Below are 21,172 nucleotides of genomic sequence, written 5' to 3'. Positions count from 1 at the left end.
GGAAAACAAAATTACCAGTTAAGACATAAAGCATAAATATTATTTCAAACCTGGAAGCACTGTGTTACATTTAAGGAACTTTAAATTTTGATAACCCAAACCATAGCTAAGGATAACTTTATTTAAATATGAATACTTGTTTTAAATATAACAGCTTCCAGATTTCATGAGACGTTATAGAAATACCTTTTTATGTTTTCTAGAATCCAAATGGGGAGGAGTGTCAGGACACACATGCATTGCTAAGTGCAGTTTCACTGTGTCATTTTTAGGCCACACAGATACTTGAATGAATTTATGACCCTTCCAAATCTTTGCATGTTCCCTACAAAATTTATCTTTTCCCAGAACCTCTAGGAGTCGGCTCTTTTGGGTCTCAGGTTTTCCATGACGATCTGCTTTTTCTGGGTATGCTTGGCTCTCCCTTTTCCTCTTAAGAGTCTCTAGTTATAGGCACGGAAGGGCTTGTCTGTGTTCTGGGGTCAGGATCGCCTTGCTTCCTTCTCATTTATGCATCACTCTTATTTTATAGCCACCCACAGTTAGCTGTAATTATTGATAGGCCGTCTAGTTCGCTGGGTTACGCTGGTGTTTTGCATTTTATCCTTTTACAGTTGTACTAATGTACTGCTGCCTTTCCTGTGGCTGGTATTGACAGGTCAAACTGGCAGATAAAATGCAGGCCCTGTGTATCACTGATCCCCTTCGCCTTCCTTCCTTTCTCTACATTTGGTGGCGTCCCTGCCACCAGAGCAGAGCTAAAGGGATCTAGGGAACAGCAGGCCAGGCTAAAGTGGTAATGGCACCTCAGATAATACATTTAGGTGGGCGTGAGTGAGCTATATCAGGGATTACAAAATTTAATTAATACAATTGTTTAAAGCTTTTATTGCATCTTTTATTTTTTCCAAAAGTCTCACTTGGAATTCAAAGGACACAGATAAATGCTGCCCCTAGTTGAAGGCTGGGGCAAGACCAAACAAATGTTTGGCCTCTTCTCATTTCACTGGACCCCCCGCCACCAGTGGCCTCCCCCAGGTACCTCCAGTAACCCTAAGGAAAGCGAAGTAGAAGTGACTGACACAAACAGATCCCATCTTGAGGCACAATCCTGGTGTCTTCAATTCTGTTCTACTCTGAGATGTCTGGCTCATCGTGACTGTTGCTGAGAAACTCCTTTCCTACCCTGTGCATGTTACTAAAACCACTCTTTCACCTAGTGTTTCCATCTTGGTAAATAGTTAGCTCCATTCATTCAGTTACACAGGCTGAAACCTGCAGTCATCCTTGACTCTTTCCTACTCTCCGCTTCTAGTCTCTGAGCACGTCATGTTGCTTTTCTGCCTTCAGAATACATCCCACCTTGCCACCCTGGTCAGCCTCTTTTTTGTTTTTCTCCTAGAAACAAACTGCAGTAGCCAATTAGCAGTCTTCTTTTATCACTCTCCACCCCCAGTCCCCCAACACACACACCACAGTCTAGTACAGTGGTCAGTTACATGGGTTCTTAAACCAGACTGCCTGCATTCATACCTGGGTCAACTGTCATATGTCATTAAGAACCTTAATTAACCTTTCTGGGCCTCAGTTTCCTTAACAGTTAAATGAAGAGGAGGAGGATGGTACTAGTTACCTCATACAGTTGTGTCAGATAAGTTATTATACATAAATTACTTAGAGTAGCACTTGGCAAATAGTAAACGCCCAGTGGATGTTAGGTAGTGGGTGACATTGAGGTTATTGCAGTCGTTATTTTTTATTCATACAGAATCTAAACTGACCTTCTTCAGACATTAATCAGGTGTGTCCTCCATCGGCCTCCTGTCACTTTCAGAGCAGTATCCAGCGTCCTCACCATGGCCTGCTAGACCCCCTCTGGCCATCCTTTGCCCTCGCTCCTTTTCCTGCAGCTGTCCTGCTGCTGCTCTCCGCCTGCCACACCACTGCTCCCTCTGGGCTCGTGGGCCCTCTGCCGGACGTGCTCCCCCCGCACACGGACACACGACCCGCCACTCCCTTCCTTTCATCTCTGCTCAGTGTTAGATCCTCAGAGCGGTCAGAGTATCGTTCTGTCACTTTCTGTATCCTTCAGCTTAACACATTATTGACCGGAGATGTATTAACGCCACAGACGTTAGTTTCTGCAAAAATCCCCCAGTCAATAATGTGTTATCTTTTCATAAGATATGAAGAAAATCATCGCTACCTAACATCACGTTGTATATCTATTTGTTTGTTGATTATTTACCCCACTGTGCTGAGTTCCATAACAAATGAAAGCAAGAGACCTTGTTCATCATTTTAGCCCCAGGGCCTTTCATGTACATAGTAGGTGCTCAAGAGGTGTTTGTTAAATGCAGGGATGGGATGGGGTGGATGATCGAAGAAAGATTTTCCCATTTGTTCTTACAAGAGAAATGCTGAGGTTACAAACCAGATAGTTGGAGGGAGGCCTGAGTAAACTTTCTCGAGATGAGAACTCCTTAGGGAAGAGTTCAGGTTGATTTTTCTTTTCTTTTTTCCTTCTTTTTTGTTGATAAGAATGTATCAAGTAATTTACCATAATTGTCTCAATTAATCATATATGGATTAATTGCATTATTAAATTAGTACCTGTTTATAGTTACTGTTCAAGGTCTGCTACATATGCCTTTCCTTTGCAGCTAATGACAAGGAAATTGGGTTTATCTTTTATTGAGCATTATTAAATGCAAGAAACATGTCATTCTCCCTCTTATTACAACCTCAGGTCACAAGAAGAGGGATTTAAAGTCTGTCTAGAATTACGAAAAATAGAGACATAAGTAATCTTCACCCAAAATTCTTCTTCTGATAAAGAGCAGTAGGTCCAGGTGTCTATGAAAATGTGATTTTTTTTTTTTAAGCATTCAGGTTTAAAATGCTTTCTAGTCCCTCAGAGATAGAACGGAGTTATTTGTTCACTTAGGAATTTTAAAAATTAGCATTTGCCATTTATCTTATATAATGATGTAATTTAATTACTGTTTGATGACTTTATACTAATTAATTGACATTATTACGGATCCACTAACTTTAATATGTGGAGAAATTAAAGAAATAAAGAATATCAAGAATAACTGGTAATCTTGAGCATCTTTGTTTTTGTTTTCTTCATAATTCCTGAGATTTAAAAAAAATTACCCTTACTAATTTCACTTCATTATAATGTACTACATTTCTAGGACATGCAAGTTATTTGGTGCTTTTTATTTTGGGCCTCTCTTACGCCTTCATACTTACACCCAACAGTCTTCTGAACTACACCTTGTTATAATCTGAGTGAAAAAATGACTTTCTGATTTGAAGAGGGGTTCGTCACATGCTAATTTGTTGTTTAGCCTTTTTTAAAAAAAATCACTGACATTAAATGAGTTAGTGTTTGGAGTTGACCTTCTAAAATTGTGCCTATCCAAATTGGTACCACTCAGAGATGATATCAGAGGATGTGTGTGACTGTCAGACGGCAGCGCAGGTGTTCTGTGGTGAGCTCAGGGAGGGTGGCCATCTCCCATGGAGCAGGACAAAGCCCACCTGATCTTGATTATCGGCATGAGTAACGATCACGAAAGAGGGCCCTGCAGGCTCTCCGATCCTTCCACGTCAGCTTTTCCCATTGCTGTGAGACAGAATTCACCACACTTTGCATTGTTCATCAGCCTACCCTGTGTTTTTTTCTTAATGCCAGCATAGAAGATTTTTACCTCTTCTATCTACAAACATGATTTTTATTAGAGAAAGAATTTAAGCGTAAGTCAGAGTAGCCAAAAATCAGAGATCTTTGCTGTAAGCTGTTTTCCCTTTTTATTCATACGTGGACTTTTTAATTTATTATTATTATTATTACAGGCCATGGTTGCTTGTTATCCAGGCAACGGAACGGGTTATGTACGTCATGTCGATAATCCAAATGGAGATGGAAGATGTGTGACATGTATATATTATCTTAATAAAGACTGGGATGCCAAGGTATGCCACCTCATTGAGCATTTTTTTTTTTTCTTACAGGTATTTTTTCCTCACACGTAGTGTTAAGATTCATACTCCTCATAGGTGAGACTGTCTTTAAAACGTGGAACAGTTAAACATTTCTCCTTAGATATGTTTCACTCAGGTATTAGGAGTGGATCTTTGTTAACATGAAACAGATCCTAATAGAGCTCAAAAAGTAGATTCCCTTATTTCGGATGTTGAAACATTCATATCCAAAATTTAACTTTAACAAAAGTATCTTTTATTAAAATAATATCCCTTCTAATAGTTTTTATAAAAACACTTCTGAGAGTGTTAGTTTTATCATGACTTCTGTGGGAGATTATGTATTACGATTATGAAGAGTTATTTGCTCTTTAAGTGCCTGCATTTCGTGCTTTGCATTGTTGCAGAGGTGTTGTCTGGCACTGAGCTATGGGATATTGGAGGCAGGATTTCTTTGTCCCCGGATTATGAAAAACTAGTTTATCGGTACTGAAAAATCCTGTAAAACCAGTCAGAATGTACAGCGCATCCAATTTCTTGTGTTGCAAATATTTATTCCCTTAACATCAGCCTGAGTTTCACTTAAGTTTAAATGATTTAAACTTTAGAAGTGTGTCATGTATTATTGCACTGGAGGTTGTATAAACTAATTTTTGGTTGATTTTTATTAAAAATCTCTTTTTATTTACATGTACTGAAGCAAAATATTTAAATAGAAAAGTGAACATAATGTATAGCCCAGTGGATTTTCAGAGAGTGAACACACTTGTGTAGCCAAGGTAATTTTTTTAAAAATCAAATAACCTTTAAAACACCTTCTTCCACCACACACATACACACATAAATGGAAATCACCAGGTCTTAAATGTGCAAAAACTGTCCTGTTCTAAAAGCAAATCCTAAAACTTAGAGTATGCTCACAGTGATTCAGTAACCTTTCTATATCATACTGATTTAAAGAATTTCCTCTGTCCTTGATACTATATGTAGAAAACCCTAAAGATTCCACACAGAAACTGTTAGAACTGATAAATGAATTCAGCAAGGTAGCAGGATACAAGATTAATATACAGAAATCTGTTGCATTTCTTTACACTAACAATGAAATATCAGAAAGAGAAAGTAAAAAAAATTCTGTTTAAAATCACATCATAAAAAGAATATATCTAGGAATAAATCTAACCAAGGAGGTGAAGGACTTATATGCTGAGAACTATAAGACACTGATAAAGGAAATCAAAGATGATGCAAGGAAAAGGGAAGATATTCCATGCTTTTGGATTGAAAGAATTAGTATAACCCAAAGCAGTCTACAGATTTAATGAAATCCCCATCAGATTAGCCATGACATTTTTCACATAACTAGAACAGATCATCCTAAAATTCATATAGAATCACAAAAAAACCAGAATTGCCAAAGTGATCCTGAGGAAAAAGAACAAAGCTGGAGGCACAGCCCTCCCAGACTTCAGACTATACTCCAAAGCTACAGTAATCAAAACAGCGTGGTGTTGGCACAGAAACAGACATATGGATTGGTGAGACAGAATAGAGAGCCCAGAAACAAACCCACACACCTACGGTCAATTAATCTTTGACAGAGCAGGCAAGAATATACAGTGGAGAAAAGACAGTCTCTTCAGCACGTGGTGCTGGGAAAGTTGGACAGCCGCATGTAAATCAGTGAAGTTAGAACACACCTTCACACCATGCACAAAAATAGACTCAAAATGGCTTAAAGACTTAAATATAAGACATGACAGCATAAAACTCCTAGAAGAGAACACAGGCAAAACATCCTCCGACATAAATCGTACCAATGTTTTTCTTAGGTCAGTCTCCCAAGGCAATAGAAACAAAAGCAAAAATAAACAAATGGGACCTAATCAAACTTATAAGCTTTTGCACTGCAAGGGAAACCATAAACAAAAAGAAAAGACAGCCTATGCACTGGGAGAAAATATTTGCAAACAGTGCAACCAACAAAGGCTTAATTTCCAGAATATACAAACAGCTCATACAATTCAATAACAAAACAAACAACCCAATCGGAAAATGGCAGAAGACCTAAGCAGACGTTTCTCCAAAGAAGACATGCAGATGGCCAACAGACACATGAAAAGACGCTCAACATTACTAATTATCAGAGAAATGCAAATCAAAAGTACAATGAGGTAACACCTCACAGAATGGTCAGAATGGCCATCATCAAAAAGTCTACAAATAATAAATGCTGGAGAGGGTGTGGAGAAAAGGGAACCCTCTTGCACTGTTGGTGGGGATGTAAATTGGTGCAGCCACTATGGAGAACAGTATGGAGGTTCCTTAAAAAACTAAAAAGAGTTACCATATGATCCAGCAATCCCACTCCTGGGCATGTATCTGGAAAAGACGAAAGCTCTAATTCAAAAAGATACATGCACCCCAGTGTTCATAGCGGCACTACTTACAATATCCAAGGCATGGAAGCAACCTAAGGGTCTATCAACAGAGGAATGGATAAAGAAGATGTGATACATATATACAGTGGAATACTACTCAGGTACAAAAAAGAACAAAATAATGCCATTTGCAGCAACATGGATGAACTTAGAGATTATCATGCTAAGTGAAGTAAGTCAGAGAAAGACAAATATTATATGATATCACTTATATGTAGAATCTAAAAAATATTACAAATGAACTTACTTACAAAATAGAAACAGGCTCAGACATAGAAAACAAACTATGGTTACCAAAGGGGAAAGGGGGGAGGGATAAATTGGGAGTATGGGATTAACAGATACACACTACTATATATAAAATAGGTAAACAAGGATTTACTATATAGCACAGGGAACCGTATCCAATATCTTGTAATAAACTATAATCGACAAGAATTTTTAAAAGAGAATATAGATATGCACACATACGTGTATAACCGAATCACTCTGCTGTACATCTAAAACTAATACAATATTGTAAATCAACTATACCTCAATAAAATGAGTAAAGTTTAGAATTAAAAAAAGAGCAAGTAACAAAACAAATGCAAGAATAGAAAGTATTATAGGAGTGTGACAAGTAGTTAAAAGTAAAAAATGTTACTTTTCTGGGGAAAAAAAAATTTCCTCTGTCCTACTCCAAGTTCAAAGTAGAGGTAAGTTTTACTGCTAAGTATATTTTGAGTCATTATGTCAACAAACATGGTTTTTTGTTATAGCTTTTAAAGTTTGAAATACAGACATAAATTTGGTAATTCACCTTGAGCCCAACGCACAAAACAAATTGCTATAAATTTGGTTAGAATTTAAATTTTTTTTTCCGATTTTGTGAATATCTAGAAAACTAGGAATATGTTTGATCAACTCAAATTCTATATTTTGTTAGAATCTAGGTTCTTTCTAGGCTGATCTTTTAATTTTTGTATGACCTGTCCAAGGTCATTAATACATTGTTTTTAAATTAGCGTATAAGCAGAGAAAAGTCTTCAGTATTTTTATATGTAAAACTGAAAACTTCACTGCAAGATTGCACTGAATATGTACACTGTGGCAGAAGTTGTTCTGGGTGCTGGAAACAGCAGAAATAGAACTGTCCCTCCTAGAGCTTGGGCTGGAGTGGAGGGTACAGATCAGTAGATGGATGATTACAGTTGGCTATGCCAAGTGCAGGACAGATTGCTGTGGGGACACGTGGGAGCCCGCCTAATTCAGGGGTCAGGGAACGTGTCCCAGAGGAGGACTAGCGGCTTCAACTACGTGTTTCTGAACATTTTCAGCAGATGGCCTGTGCTATTCCCAGTGACTCCAGTGAAAGGGCAGAGGGCAGGGGGAGAGAAAAGAGGCATGTTCTCGGTCACAGTCCAGAGCTCCTTTAAAAGATGTCTGCATGAGCACTTTGGGAGTCGCTTGGAACAACGCTGGAACCTGAGGAAGGAAGGCAAGGGAGCCGGGTAGCTTGAATCTACCTTACTTGACAGTGAGCCTATAAACAGCTTCTCTGGCTGTAGTGGAACCAAGGAATAGGCTCACCTCCCCGGTGGCTTGATCAAGTATCAATGTGCCTTTCAATTTAAGAGTCTACCTGTTAGGAGTTTAGTTTTCCAAGGGTGAAGAGCTACTCACTTGGGTGGGGTTTACCTCGCTTTACTCCCCCCCCCCCCGATTATAATTACCACAAGGACAACATCTGTCTGAATTATTTCCTACTCGCACCCAGGGCCCAGGACAGGTCCCAGAACAATAGACACCCAGTCAGTATCGGAATGAATAGGTGAGTCCATCTGGTCCCAAACAGAGAAGGATATCTGCTGGGGTAAATAGTAATGATCCTTAGTGAAGGGAGTCCAGGTGTATAGGCAGGGAGTCATCGGCGTGTCAGGCCCAGTCTGGGGAGGGAGAGCTGCAGTTTCTAATAATGACGGCAGCACTGATGATAAATGACACTTTCTACTGGTTTAGTGAATTCCTTAAATAAGAGGCATTAGATTTGTGACTGCCCAGTTAAGGGCAAAGAGCTAGTTCTTTGACATACTTAAACCATTTGTAGTAATTTAGTCAAGATGACTAGATATGGATACATTTTTAAGAGTCGGTTAAGCAAATCATCACCATATATAAATAAGAAATGCTTACTACTTTTTCAGGCTTTCACGTGTCATTTGAAGACTTCTGAGTTCAGATCATATACATCTGTCTCATCAAGTATTTACAAAATTCTCTAAAAGAAGGAACGAATGTTTCCTTGTATTGGTGCGTGTACTTGAAATCTCAGCTCACCTTCTGACCTCGTAACCGAGATATATTTGTGAAGAATTGATTTAAGACTTCTGATATCCTGAATTGGTCTTTTTCCCCCCGTAAGTTTAATTTTGTAGTATTCTTGGTCACTCATGCTTACATATTTGGCCCTTTTCCTAGGTAAGTGGAGGTATACTTCGAATTTTCCCGGAAGGCAAGGCCCAGTTTGCTGACATTGAACCCAGGTTTGATAGACTGCTGTTTTTCTGGTCCGACCGTCGCAACCCTCACGAAGTACAACCAGCATACGCTACAAGGTAGTAGTCCTCCCTTTAAGAAAGAATTGGTAAAGAGCATGGTAGGGTAGGAGAGGATAGCTAGGATAAACATGAACATTTTCTAATGCGTATTTTCCTGTTCTTCACTTGCCTTTATCATAGGGCCTCAGTCGTAACTGTTTAATTTGAATAATTCTATAAGATTGATTCACAGTTGGTACCAAATGCTTGTGAGTCTCTTTGCACAGTCACTCCTTGTCTGGGGTCAGTCAGGGAAGCACGGGGCTCCCGTCTTCCCAGCCCTGTTTCCTTGTTTTGTGCATCTCTTAACTACTATCCGGTCTCGGATCTGGTGAGAGTATTCACTTGGGGAGTAAAGATTAGATAGAGAAGGGAAAGGGCAACTTTGTTTAAGGTGGTCCGGCAGGGGTGGGGGGCAGAGGGATGACGTAGAAAAGTGATACAGAAGAGAAGAACACGTAACCAGAGAGTAGAAATACAGAGGAAGAAGAGTAGAGCAAAGACAAGTAGAGAAGAGGTATTTGGGAGTTCATGTTAGAAAAATCACCCTTCAGTTTTAACAGTAAGCATCTGTTAGGCTGGTCACATGCTCCTCTGCATTATTTTCTACGTTACAGTCTCTTCCTACGAAGTTTATTTTTCTAAACCTATTATGTTTAATGTATTCTTAAAAACATTTCTTTTACCATTTACCATGACCCAGTTAAAATGTTTAGACTATTAAAATGGAAGATGTTACAGACATTGTTATCAAAATGAATGTTTGGGGAAAAAAAGTGTTACTTTTTAAACACCTATTTTTCATTATAGAAGGGACTTTGAACATTACAGTAGTGAATCACTGGCATGCAGTTGCCTAGATCCCTTAGACACACAGGGAGAAGAGCTGCCTCTTGATAATGATGTTAGAGACGGGCCAGCATTTGATGAGGTTCAAACTCTGAAGACTTTGTCACCTGTCCCTCCTTCTTGCTCCACTCCGAGCCGTGTTGCCTCAGCCCTAATTCATCATAGTGAGTGCCGGCTGAGCAGCGTGGCTAGCGGCCAAAAGAATCCCTGGGTGGAGGCCGGGGGTCCCGTCACATCACACGGCGTGCTGTCCTGAATCCCCGTCTTGCCTCCCGTCCCCCTGGTGCCCGTCTGTGCCCTAGAGACCTCTTCACAGACCTTCCTTTTTATGGAATAATACGGTGTGGTTGTAGCCTTTCTAGATGAAGATAGAACCGACATTTTAGGTGGTAAATAGATGCCAGACAATTACGGAGTGCTCCAGGGGTTTGGAGGAGGGAGACAGGGCTGTTGAATTGGAATCGATGGGTCCAGTGTTGCCACTGGGCCTGGAGTGAGGGGAGCGGGGAGTAGGGCAGCGTCGGCAGAGGCTGGGAGGGGGGTGCGGCTGTGGCAGTCCCAGCAGAGGGGGACGTGGGGAGGAGGAGCCTCTAAACAGATGGGTGGGGGGAGGGGGCAGGAGAAGCAGAGCCACGCCTGCTACTTTACAGCTGTCTTCTGGGAAGGCCTTGGGGCAGGTATTAGAACTCTGATGACTAAGTAACTGAAAGTTTAGGGCAGGTGCGAAAGACATAGGAAAGTGTTTGTGCACCTTCCCTATTGCCACGGCTGCCTGACAGGACAGAAGAGGCTGCGTAGTAGGAGAGGGGCTGGAGCTCTGGAAGCCGGGAGGCCAGACCTCGAGCTCAGCCCTGTCCCTTTCCAGCTGAGTGGCCTGGGGCTTCGGCCTCCCCCGCTGCCCAGACTCCCAGACTCCGACTCTGCTCTGCCTTTGACTCGTTGCTTCCGATGTGTTACAGGATTTAGTTCTGTCACGTTTGCTGGCTCTTCACTTGATCGGTCAGTGTTGCTTTCCCCCCAGCAAACACTGGCCAGAAGCCGCAGGACACTCTGACCGATTGCTACGTTCTACTCGGGAGCTGATCATATGTAGCGTGCGTTCACTTCCTGTGGTGTGTGCACATTTTCCACGTTATTGGTACCAAAAGCTGTAACTAAGTGCCTTGTGGTATTTAATAAACCAGAGATTCTTCATTATTTGTGAAATGAGATATTCCAAGTGAGTGATGAAATTTTCAGAAAAATGAAACAAAACATAGTATAATTGCTTTGATAAAAATCCTAAAAAATTCTTGGCATAATTTAACTTTCTTGATGACTCCAGGTTGTAAAATTGTAAACCCCCATCACGATTCTTTGCCGGTATATGTGTAGTGCTGTCCTCGGAAGTGGTGGAGACTGTCTGCCCCCCTTGCTCTACAGGGCCCCTGGCCTTGAGTCCTCTGTTTCTCTGCTTTTCTTTTAGAACTTGTGCTATTGACAGTGTGCTTTTTCTGTAACAGCCACTCTTACCTTCTTATTGTCTGTTTCTGATCTGCTGTGGGCTTGCAAAACGGATAATCAAGTAGGTTAAGTAGGTATTAAGAAAGCCATAAAAACTCATCAACTCTGCAACATAAATTTTAGCTACTCCTGGTTCTCTGCGATACTCCTGAGCATTGGGACTACTGATTAAGTAAGTGGGTTGTTACTATGCTCCCTTATCATCTGATGTCATCCCAAGTTAGGCATTATTTTGGCATTACAAGTTTTAATAGACCTTTGCAACAGAATACCCTTTGTTTTCCCCAATGTGATCATTCTTACCCTATTCTGAATTTTCTTTTAGGTACGCAATAACTGTTTGGTATTTTGATGCAGATGAGAGAGCACGAGCTAAAGTAAAATATCTAACAGGTAAACATTTGGGGCCAGGGTACACTGGAAGGAAGAGACCCCACAGCCACACAGTGCTTTCCATGAGCCAGAAGACTCGCTCCTTGTTTCCGTCAGATTCTTAATTCCCCTATTTAAGAGGACTGCTCTTAAGTCATCTTCATTTTTATCTTGAACCGTCAAAATTTTCCAAAGATGAGGAAAGTTTGAGACAAACAAGTCTGGGAAAATCATTTGAGTACAAGCTGAGTTTTTCTGTGATAATCCTTTTCAGTCACAGGCTGGCTTGCTCTCATTCTCCCCGCAGAGGAAAGGTAATAATATCCTTTCCTTTTTAGATGTACATGCTTCTGAAGAGTACTCCAGGTCTGCCATGTAAAATGTGGACATGAAGAAAATTAATACAAAGGAGAAATTGACATGCTGAAATCAGTAGAGCAGACAGGCATGTGGAGTCCGTGTCTGCCAGTGGCGTCCATAGGTCACCCCCAGTTACGGGTTATCTCCTGGAGCGGCTGGGTCTGAGTTTTCCATCAGATGGACCACTGACCTGTCTTGTCTTTAACCCTACCTTGTACCTCCACAAACCTGCTCAAGTTCGTTCACATGACTGATTTAACTAGCTGTATTTTCATGAGCCCGTTGATAATCCCACATCAGCCTTTTATAAAACTATAAAAATTGAGTGTTCACGCATTTTCTGTGTATTTTTAAAGTCATTATTTGAGACAGAAGCCTAGTAGTGTGCTTTCAGTGATGCTGAACACACTGCTCTTATAGCAATTTGATTTGCTTTTCAAATAAAAGGAGACAAAAATCATTATCTCTGTGTAGAGAATGATTTTTCCCTTTGAGAGTTTACTAGTTCAGCGTCTCTGCATGCCTCGTAATACAGTCCTGAGGGTAACTTTTGGAAGTGCAAGTGTGATCATTTTCAGATGATGTGTGTTTGCAAAGCTGAAACACTGTGCGTACTGTTAGGAACTTAGTGGGAAGCAGTGGTGCTTACTGAATGAATTAATTTTTTTTTTTTTTTACCTTGCAGGTGAAAAAGGTGTGAGGGTTGAACTCAATAAACCTTCTGATTCAATCAGTAAAGACGTCTTATAGAGCCTTTGATCCAGCAATACCCCACTTCATCTACAGTAATTATTGACGCTATTTGTTAACTTGTGAATACGAATAAATGGGACAAAGAAAATAGACCACCAGTTGGCAATTTAAGGAAACAAACAACTTTTTTGTGTTGCATCAAAATGAAGAATTTGACTGTGTGGCTTTGTACTGCATGATTGACTGACTCCAAACCTGTGATGGGAGGAATATAAGTTATCAGCTGAAAGTGGTATTTACATCTGGACATGAAATAAGTGCCCTAGGTAGAATTTTTTCATTCTTATATTTTGCCAGATCTGTCATCTAGCTGACTTCATTTCATCTCTCCCTCTTTTATATAGTCAAGTTTGAATTTGAAGTAATTTTTATATGATCAGGTACAATTTATCAAAACTGAATTGAGAAAAAAATTACAGTATTATTCCCCAAAATAGCATCAATCTATTTTTGTAAACCTCTTCGTACTATTAAATTTTGCCCTAAAAGGCCTCTTATAATGATTGTTGCCAGTGACTAATGATTACTTTAATTTTCTTTTTACTTAAAATAAGGAAAGGAGCACTTTAATCACCAACTGAAAAATCAGATTGTTTTGTAGTCTTGTCTTACACTAATTTGAACTCTTAAAAATTGCTGCTGTTGTTTTTCTGACATTGTTAATAGTGAAACCTAACAGTAAAACCATCACTGTTTACTACCAATAACTTTTAGTTCATGTTTTATAAGAAAAAATACACAGTAAAAAGGTTTTATCTTTTAAGTTACATTTTAAAAAAACTAAAGTGACTGGCACTAAATGAACTTGAGGTTATCCTCAGCATCAAGTTCCCAAGATAAAGGGCTTTCTTATGCTTTCAGGTATATATATCCTATAGATGTAGAAGATACTGTCCCCTTTCCTAAGACTTTTCCTTTTGCTTCCCGTCAAGTTGATTGTACTTTCAATTTTGCTGTTACGTTTTCTTCCCACTCCTGTGCCCGTCTGGTCAGCAGATCAGAACCTTGTTCCTGTTGGGTAGCGTCAAGGGGAGACTGTGCACATCCAGACTGGACGGTGTTGTTAGACACTTAACGTTAGTGACGCCTCAGACCACTGCTGAGACACTCCCCAGACATGACGCTCTTCGTCAGTACCGAAAGATGGATGTTTAGCTTACAAACACAAAACACAAAGCAGAAAAACAGATACTTTTATGTTTCATGAGTTTGCTTTTTTACTTTTCAGGAAAAAAAGAGGGAATACTACAAAATCACACAAGGCCTCCCAGACTTCTGTTATTTAACACCTGAATTAGGATGGGTGTCTTAGACTTCAGTTTCCTAGGCTCTTCAGCAAAGCCCAAAGGGTGGTATCTGTATTTTGCATGAATTATGGGTGTAAGACCTTGCCCACTTCAGTTTTCTATCTCTATCCTTGATCTTCTTTGCCAAAATAATGTGAGTGTACAGAAACATTTCTGTATATTTCAACCTATGACAGTTTTAGCATCTGTATAGTTTGTACTCAATTAGAGACCTTTTCTATGGAAAGCTCAGTAATTTTTATTAAAAGATTGCTATTGTTCATGTAAAACATGAAAAAAACTTGTTTAGTGACCTGACAGTGTGGACTTAGGGTGGGATTAAATATTCAGTATTGTGATCTCACTTCCGGAGAATTCGCAGGAGACAATTACAGTTGACCGTTGTTTTTCCTCGCCCGTGTGCAGTTTCGTTCCACTTCCTCTCCTAGTCCCATGTAATACAGCGGAACGTCTCGACAGTAAGTGCCTCTGCCCCCTGCCCTCCACCCCTCCCCAAGCGCAAGTTGTCTTTGCCACCTGGCCTGCAGTGCAGTGCGCTGCCTGAGGCCACAACTCAAAAGAGCTGTTATTTTTAGGTCTAGTAGAAATCGTATGCTGTGGATGGGAGGCTTGTCTGTGAAGGTGTACAGCAACAGCCTTTTAATCTGGGAGCCCCTGTGTCATTCAGATGTGTTTCTCTGCAGTTGTGCAAAGTGTCAGATTCTACTACCTGTGGGTTTTGCTCACCAGACAGGTTTTAAGTTTTCTTCTTTTGTTTTTTTGGAAAAGTTTATATAAGTTCTTGGAGATTGTTGTGAAAGGATCGAGAAATCGGGGTAGCCATTCCTTTAATATCCATTTAAAATCTGTTCATTTCATGTTAGTGGGACTGTTAACTTGTCACCAAGCAGGACTCTATATAAAACAAAATTTAAAACTTTTTGTGGCCTATATGTGTTTAATCCTGGTTAAAGATAAAGCTTCTAATGCTGTTTTTATTCACCATATTAACCAGCCGTACAACACAGACCTTTATCAACAGCAGGCAAAGAATTTGAGGATTCATCTACAGATAGACTATAAAGTCATGTAATTTGAAAAGCGGCGTTTCATTATGAAAAAGCTCTCAAGATGCTTGTAAAGCTAATCTAATTAAAAAGATGTATAAATGTTCTTGAAAAAATTACGCTTATTTCTGCCTGTCTTGTTTTTTTTTAATCCTTTATCATACACTGACTTTCTTAATGGGCCCTTCCGTCAGATAATGTGCTTTTCTATCACACATCTCTGGTTCAGTCCAGAGCGTTTGGTATTGCTTTTTATAAATGATAACAGGGGGAAGAGAGAGAACAGTAAACATGGGAGTCCGACAATTTCAGCAACATCCTGGGAGTAGCTGGACTGGGTCCACGGGCTCCATGACCTCTGTCTGGATTCTCAACATTTGGATCCTTGCCCGTTTACTAGGATTTTTACGCTGTTGAGCATATCTGTGTCGCCCCTCTGATGCAAAAAGGAAGGGCCACTAGGTTTTATCGCTGACCATCACAGGTGTCCTATGTGTGTATGCAAGAAACTGAAGAGCTCTCACAATATGAGGTCAATATACATGTTCATTTATCTCTTATTTAAAGTATTTTTTGGTATGGTGTTTTTGTTATATCCCAACCTATCCTAGGGCATTTGGACAATTGTGCTGAAATATAGCTGTGTGGATTAAAGGAGAGGGCAGATGAGCTAGGGATGAAGACTTAATTAAACTTGGTAGTGTGGTAAAAAGAGCACAGACAGGATTGACAAATCTGTTTAGTTCTGGCTCAGCCGCTTAATTGCGTGACCTTCGGAGCCCTTTTCATCTGAAAACAAGTACAGTAGCTCCAATCTTAGAGTTGTGTGCCACCTAAATGAAACACACATTATTCCCAAGACACACAGGGTTCAAGGATGAGAGCCGTATCTCGGTTGTGGATGGCAATTATATGTATTTATACCATATATTTAATAATATAATCGTACATGGACTTTCAGAAGTAGCCAGTCTCCACTGCTTCAAGAATAGGTTTTTAGACATCTTAATGCCAGGAATGCGTTCCCCAGATTCTGCTGTTGATTTTAAGGCAGAGTCTTCTCGTGATGTTGACCAGCAAGTAAATTTCACCTGAAACATGGCAGTGCTCAAGGACGGACCATTGGACCAATGATATGTATAAAGGGCGTGGCCTCATAAGCCGGGAAGAGTTTTACAAGTAGAAAACACTTAAATATAAACCAGTTCATAAGACAGGGAGAGCCTACACAGCTGCAGGCGGCTAAAGCTCTTATCGAATGGATAATTTCCGCACTCTGAGCAGGTGTTGTAGAGATTATTGGATAGGGAGTTATTGGATGAGATCTCTCTTTCATTGAGATTAGGCCTTTTTCTGCCAAAATTTTTATATTTCTATGCTTTTCTATAAAATGCCTTTACAGTTTTCTAAGTCAAAGGTATAAATGCACACGTAGCTAAGTCAGCTTGTTGTGTAGGGGTTGTTAAGGAAAACAGCCCCTTGTGTTCTTCCCCTGAGAAAAGATTTCAACTCTTCTAAGTGATTCTTCGGGTATGTGCCCGGTTCTTAATACAGTTGCGTCACTACATTCTTGATGCTTCATTGTTCGATATTTATCTCCTAACTTCCCCACATGGAAGGTAAGAATACAGGTGTCTCTCCAGCCCTCCTCCACTGCCCCTGCCACACCTCCCCGATCTCCTTACATAATTACATTGTAACTTAGGTCACATTAATGTTAGACTATCTGGGACTTCCCTGGCGGCCCTTCCCTGGTGATCCAGTGGTTAGGACTCTGCGCTTCCACTGCAGGGGGCACGGGTTCGATGCCTGGTTGGGGAACTAGGATCCTGCATGCCGCGCGGCGCAGCCGGAAAAAAAGAAAAAAAAAAAAAAGGCTATTTGTGCTAATTCAAAGGTGAGACGCAGAATAAACCCTGATGACTTTCCCAGTTTACTTTTTTGTTAATGTCTTGCTTGATCTTTTGTTTTCCCCTGTGGCGTCTAACCTGCAGGAACCTGGAGTGGTTGCCCTTTGTGCCTGGCGCACAGCTGCCTTCCCTAGACCTCCTTCCACATTGTTCTGGAGATCCTATCACCACTCTCCGTTGAGTCTCCCATTTCGTGGGTCCCATGTCTTCCTCCGTCTTGGTTTAATTCCTCAATCTGGTGGGCCTGGCCTTCAACACGTTCTGTGAAAGAGTATGTGGGAGCTCAGTTTCCTGAAACCAATGTCTTTTTTATGTTTGACCCTCACATTTAATTGGTAACTTGCCTGAGTTTAGAAATCTAGCTTGGAAATAATTATCCTTCAGAATTTTGAAGGCATTGTCCAGGTTCTAAGTTGCAGTGTGGATGCTGAGAAATCTGAAGCCGTTCCTATTTCTAATTCTTTACATGTCATCTGCTTTTCCTCTGTGGGAGCTCACAGAATAATTCTTTGTCCCCAGCGCTCCACCGTTTTACAGTGTGCCCGTTCTCCGCCAATACGCTAGGTATGCAAACTGTAAATTCGTGCCGTACATTCGGGGACATTTTCTTAAATTGTTTCTCCCCTCCATCCTCTCTGCTCTTTCTGAACCCGTGTCATTCAGACAGTGCACCTCAGGTTTAAGCCAGTTGCTGTCGTCTGCTTCCTCTGTGTCTTTGTCCTTTACCGAGGAGACGTGTCTTTTTCAGTTCTGCCCGCAAGGGTTTCATGTCTGCTCTCACGTTTTTAATTTTCAAGAGCTCTCTTTTATGTTCTCTAAATTTTTAAAATATGGGAAAACCTGTTCTGTGGAATAGACACAGTATTGAACATCGTTTTCTGTTTGTTTTCACTTTTGTCTGTCAGGTTAGTCTGATGGTTCTTGCTTGTGTGTTCATATTTAAGGGGGGAGTACTTGAGCTTCTGGTTTTCCAAGGAATAGTCGTTGCTGCCTAAATCTGAATCTCTTTCACTGTCTTCCCAACAAAGTCACCTATAACCTGTACCTGCAGCATAACTGTGAGACACAGAAAAAAAGTTCAGCTTATGGGAAACTAGAGCCGGCATCAGAATTCCTACGAAGGCAGAGTCAGGTGGAAACTATATGGTAAAGGGACAAGGGCAGGGGGCCTAGCTGTGGCAGTACACAGGGCAAAAACACAGGGCCCCCAGCGCGAGTGATGGGGATACTGACACCTCACACCAGTGCATCGCAGCGCTGCCCGCTGGAGCATCAAGGGGAAGTCTGGATGAGACTGAAGGGGGCTGTGTGAAGAATGAACCATGTCTGGGACAGGGGAGATGTCTCCTGGAGGCTTGATGATAAAATGAAAGAAGGAAGTAAGGGTCTTAGAAAAGTAAAATTACAGAATCAGGTGAGACTCCGAGCCCCTACCACCTCACAAAGAAAAGTGTCATCTCTGAGAAATACCGTATTTCACTGTTCCAACAGAAGAAAACACTCTTGAATCAGAAACCCCTCATCCTTGCCTACATCGAACCAACTGTTTCTGCAAGTCAAGGAAAAGAATACCTTTCAAAATGAGCCAAAAAGGGAACAAAATATCTACAAACACTACTATCTATAAGAAGAAAAAAAATGAGAAGTATAGCTGCTGAAAATTCTCCCCTCAACCATAAGGCGGAAGAAAACTGCAACAATATTCGGTGTGAATTAAATATCCTCCAACAGAACTTGGCAGGAATAAAAACTAACACCTGAAATTCGAAATTCAAAATCTCAGAACAAAAATGGACCAAAAGACTCCTCAGGAAGCTGTGAAACAAGAGTTGATGTAACTCAGTAGAGAAACTGAAAATGACAAAATTAAAAAGATTGAATTGTGAGGTACCCCAGGAAGAATAGATTCAACTGAATATATAATGAAGTTCATTAAAAAATAAAAAAGTAGGAAAGCAGCCCAAAGTACAAAATAAAATAGGCACAAAGAGTTGGAAAGCAGAATGGACACATACACACCTGCTATACCAATGAGAATGAACAGTCTACAAATAACAACACCGGTGGCTCTCACAGACATGCCAAGAAGCTAGACTCTGTCATCCCCTCGGGGATCCTATGGAGGTGGCTATTTGAGTATCTGATGTTAAGAATGCAACTGAACAGGTGTCTGGGTGCATCTTAACTTACCTATGGAATTATTTTAAATGCATACAAGTACATAAAGGAATCCTGTGAGGAATCGTTTGTTAAAAAAATCCATGTAGATGCATGTAGATGCAGATTTTCATGTATTTAGTTTGCAAGGCATGCTTATAACCTGGAATGATTTGGGTCTTAAGAATATCCTATCTTGAAAATACAAACTTTGATTCTTCAGGGAAGTGTGGGGAAGAGTCAGTGTTACATTAAGATGTTTCTGCAAAAGCAGGTAACAGTGGAAGTTGAGAAATGCCTATTAGCCATTTCATTCACTTAACACCAAGAATTTAACAACAGGCCCCTCTTCTTTCTCCTAGACCTCTGATACAGGGGCAAAGGACATTATGTCCTAGGAAGCTTTCAGACTAACCTAGATGATACACAACAAAATAAGAAGTGCCAGACATTCAAAGGAAGAGTACTGATTTTGAAAGCGGTAGAAAATATAGGTCCCACCGTGTCTGGAAGACATTCTGTCGGGGAGTACCATGTTTTACCGTATGTTTGTTAAGTGTTCAGAGTGGAAGGTGAAATGAAAACAAGTCTAGGGAGATTATGGTGCCCTATAGATCAGTCCTCGTTTGTTTGAAAAAGCACATACTCTTTGGCCATGCTGTGTCCCCTCCTCAGGACTTGAGATCCTAACCTATCTTCTCCCTTTATGAGTCAAAATTAGCAATTACTGTTCCCGTTGAAGTTTCTCCCTTATATCCTTTTGGCTTTGCTTTGCCTTCGGTTTTTCAGAGAAATTTAATTTACTAAGAGCGCCATCTGGTGTTCAGTTAAGCCAGAGGGTATAAATCTTTTGGTAGGTTTATTAGCACCAGAACTGAAGAAAGCAAACAGCAGCTTGTTTCTGTATTACAGTCTACAACGGTGTAAATTTTAATATTGAGATGATTCCTGAGTCAATTAAGAAGATCAAGTCTTTCACTTTTCATATCAAAAGGTGTGTGATGATGTGTATGGAATTATATAACTTCTAACATTCTAGTGGAATGTTAGAATAATAAAAGAAAACCAGAGCTGATCTCCATATTGCATCCTTTTCTATTAATTTCAACTCCCCAGGCAATTTAATCTGTAATAATAATTGTCCGATAGAGTTTCACTTCATGTGGTCGATATGCTACTGAGTCAACAACAAACACAACAAATTGCTAAAAAGGCACCAATAGCCTTAAGGACAAAAAATTGAGACAAAGAACAACAGGAACCCACTGCCCCTCAATAAGGACTAACTGCAAAAAGAGCTCCGCTTTTTCACCAAGCAGCCCAGTGAGAGGAGGAGATACCGCGTGTGCCCCAGGCACGGGATCCCAGCTGGGTACTAAATCTGCAGGAAGATACAGCGCCTGTTTCACTCTGACACTCTAATTTACTTAAAACTCCTCTAAGCTTTGGGGAAAACAAAAAACAAACCAAAAAAAAGAGCTTTAGGACAACGGGATGCTCTGAGATTTTTGTCCCATTTTCCCACCCACCTTAGAATTTCCAGTTAGAATACGCATTTATAGCCTACTATGAAAGCCTGCTATACTTTCTAAGTCTAAAGTTGCTTTGCTAGATATTGTATAATATTGACTTTAAAAAACACCAATTTTTTTTTTTTTTTTTTTGCGGTACGCGGGCCTCTCACTGTTGTGGCCTCTCCCGTTGCGGAGCACAGGCTCCGGACGCGCAGGCTCAGCGGCCACGGCTCACGGGCCCAGCCGCTCCGCGGCATGTGGGATCTTCCCGGACCAGGGCACGAACCCGTGTCCCCTGCATCGGCAGGCGGACTCTCAACCACTGCGCCACCAGGGAAGCCCTACGCCGAATTTTTATAGAAGTAAAGTCTGCTCCCCTTCTCCC

The 21,172-nt window shown here is 40.6% G+C and overlaps 1 protein-coding gene across 1 annotated transcript in view; it reads left to right on the top strand.

Annotated features, from left to right (window-relative positions):
* Positions 1-15,325, top strand: part of EGLN1 (egl-9 family hypoxia inducible factor 1) — a 55,944-nt gene extending 40,619 nt beyond the window's left edge. The window contains exons 2-5 of the mRNA XM_081254051.1: positions 3,868-3,987; positions 8,898-9,034; positions 11,694-11,761; positions 12,786-15,325. Of these exons, the coding sequence (XP_081110177.1) occupies positions 3,868-3,987; positions 8,898-9,034; positions 11,694-11,761; positions 12,786-12,850 (390 nt within the window). The 3' untranslated portion in view covers positions 12,851-15,325. The remainder of the gene's footprint in view (positions 1-3,867; positions 3,988-8,897; positions 9,035-11,693; positions 11,762-12,785) is intronic.
* Positions 15,326-21,172: the final 5,847 nt, after the last annotated feature.

The sequence above is a fragment of the Mesoplodon bidens genome (assembly GCF_964165515.1).
Source record: "Mesoplodon bidens genome assembly, chromosome: 1".
In the NCBI taxonomy this organism is placed as follows: domain Eukaryota; kingdom Metazoa; phylum Chordata; class Mammalia; order Artiodactyla; family Ziphiidae; genus Mesoplodon; species Mesoplodon bidens.
This window is presented reverse-complemented; position numbering and strand designations above follow the sequence as displayed.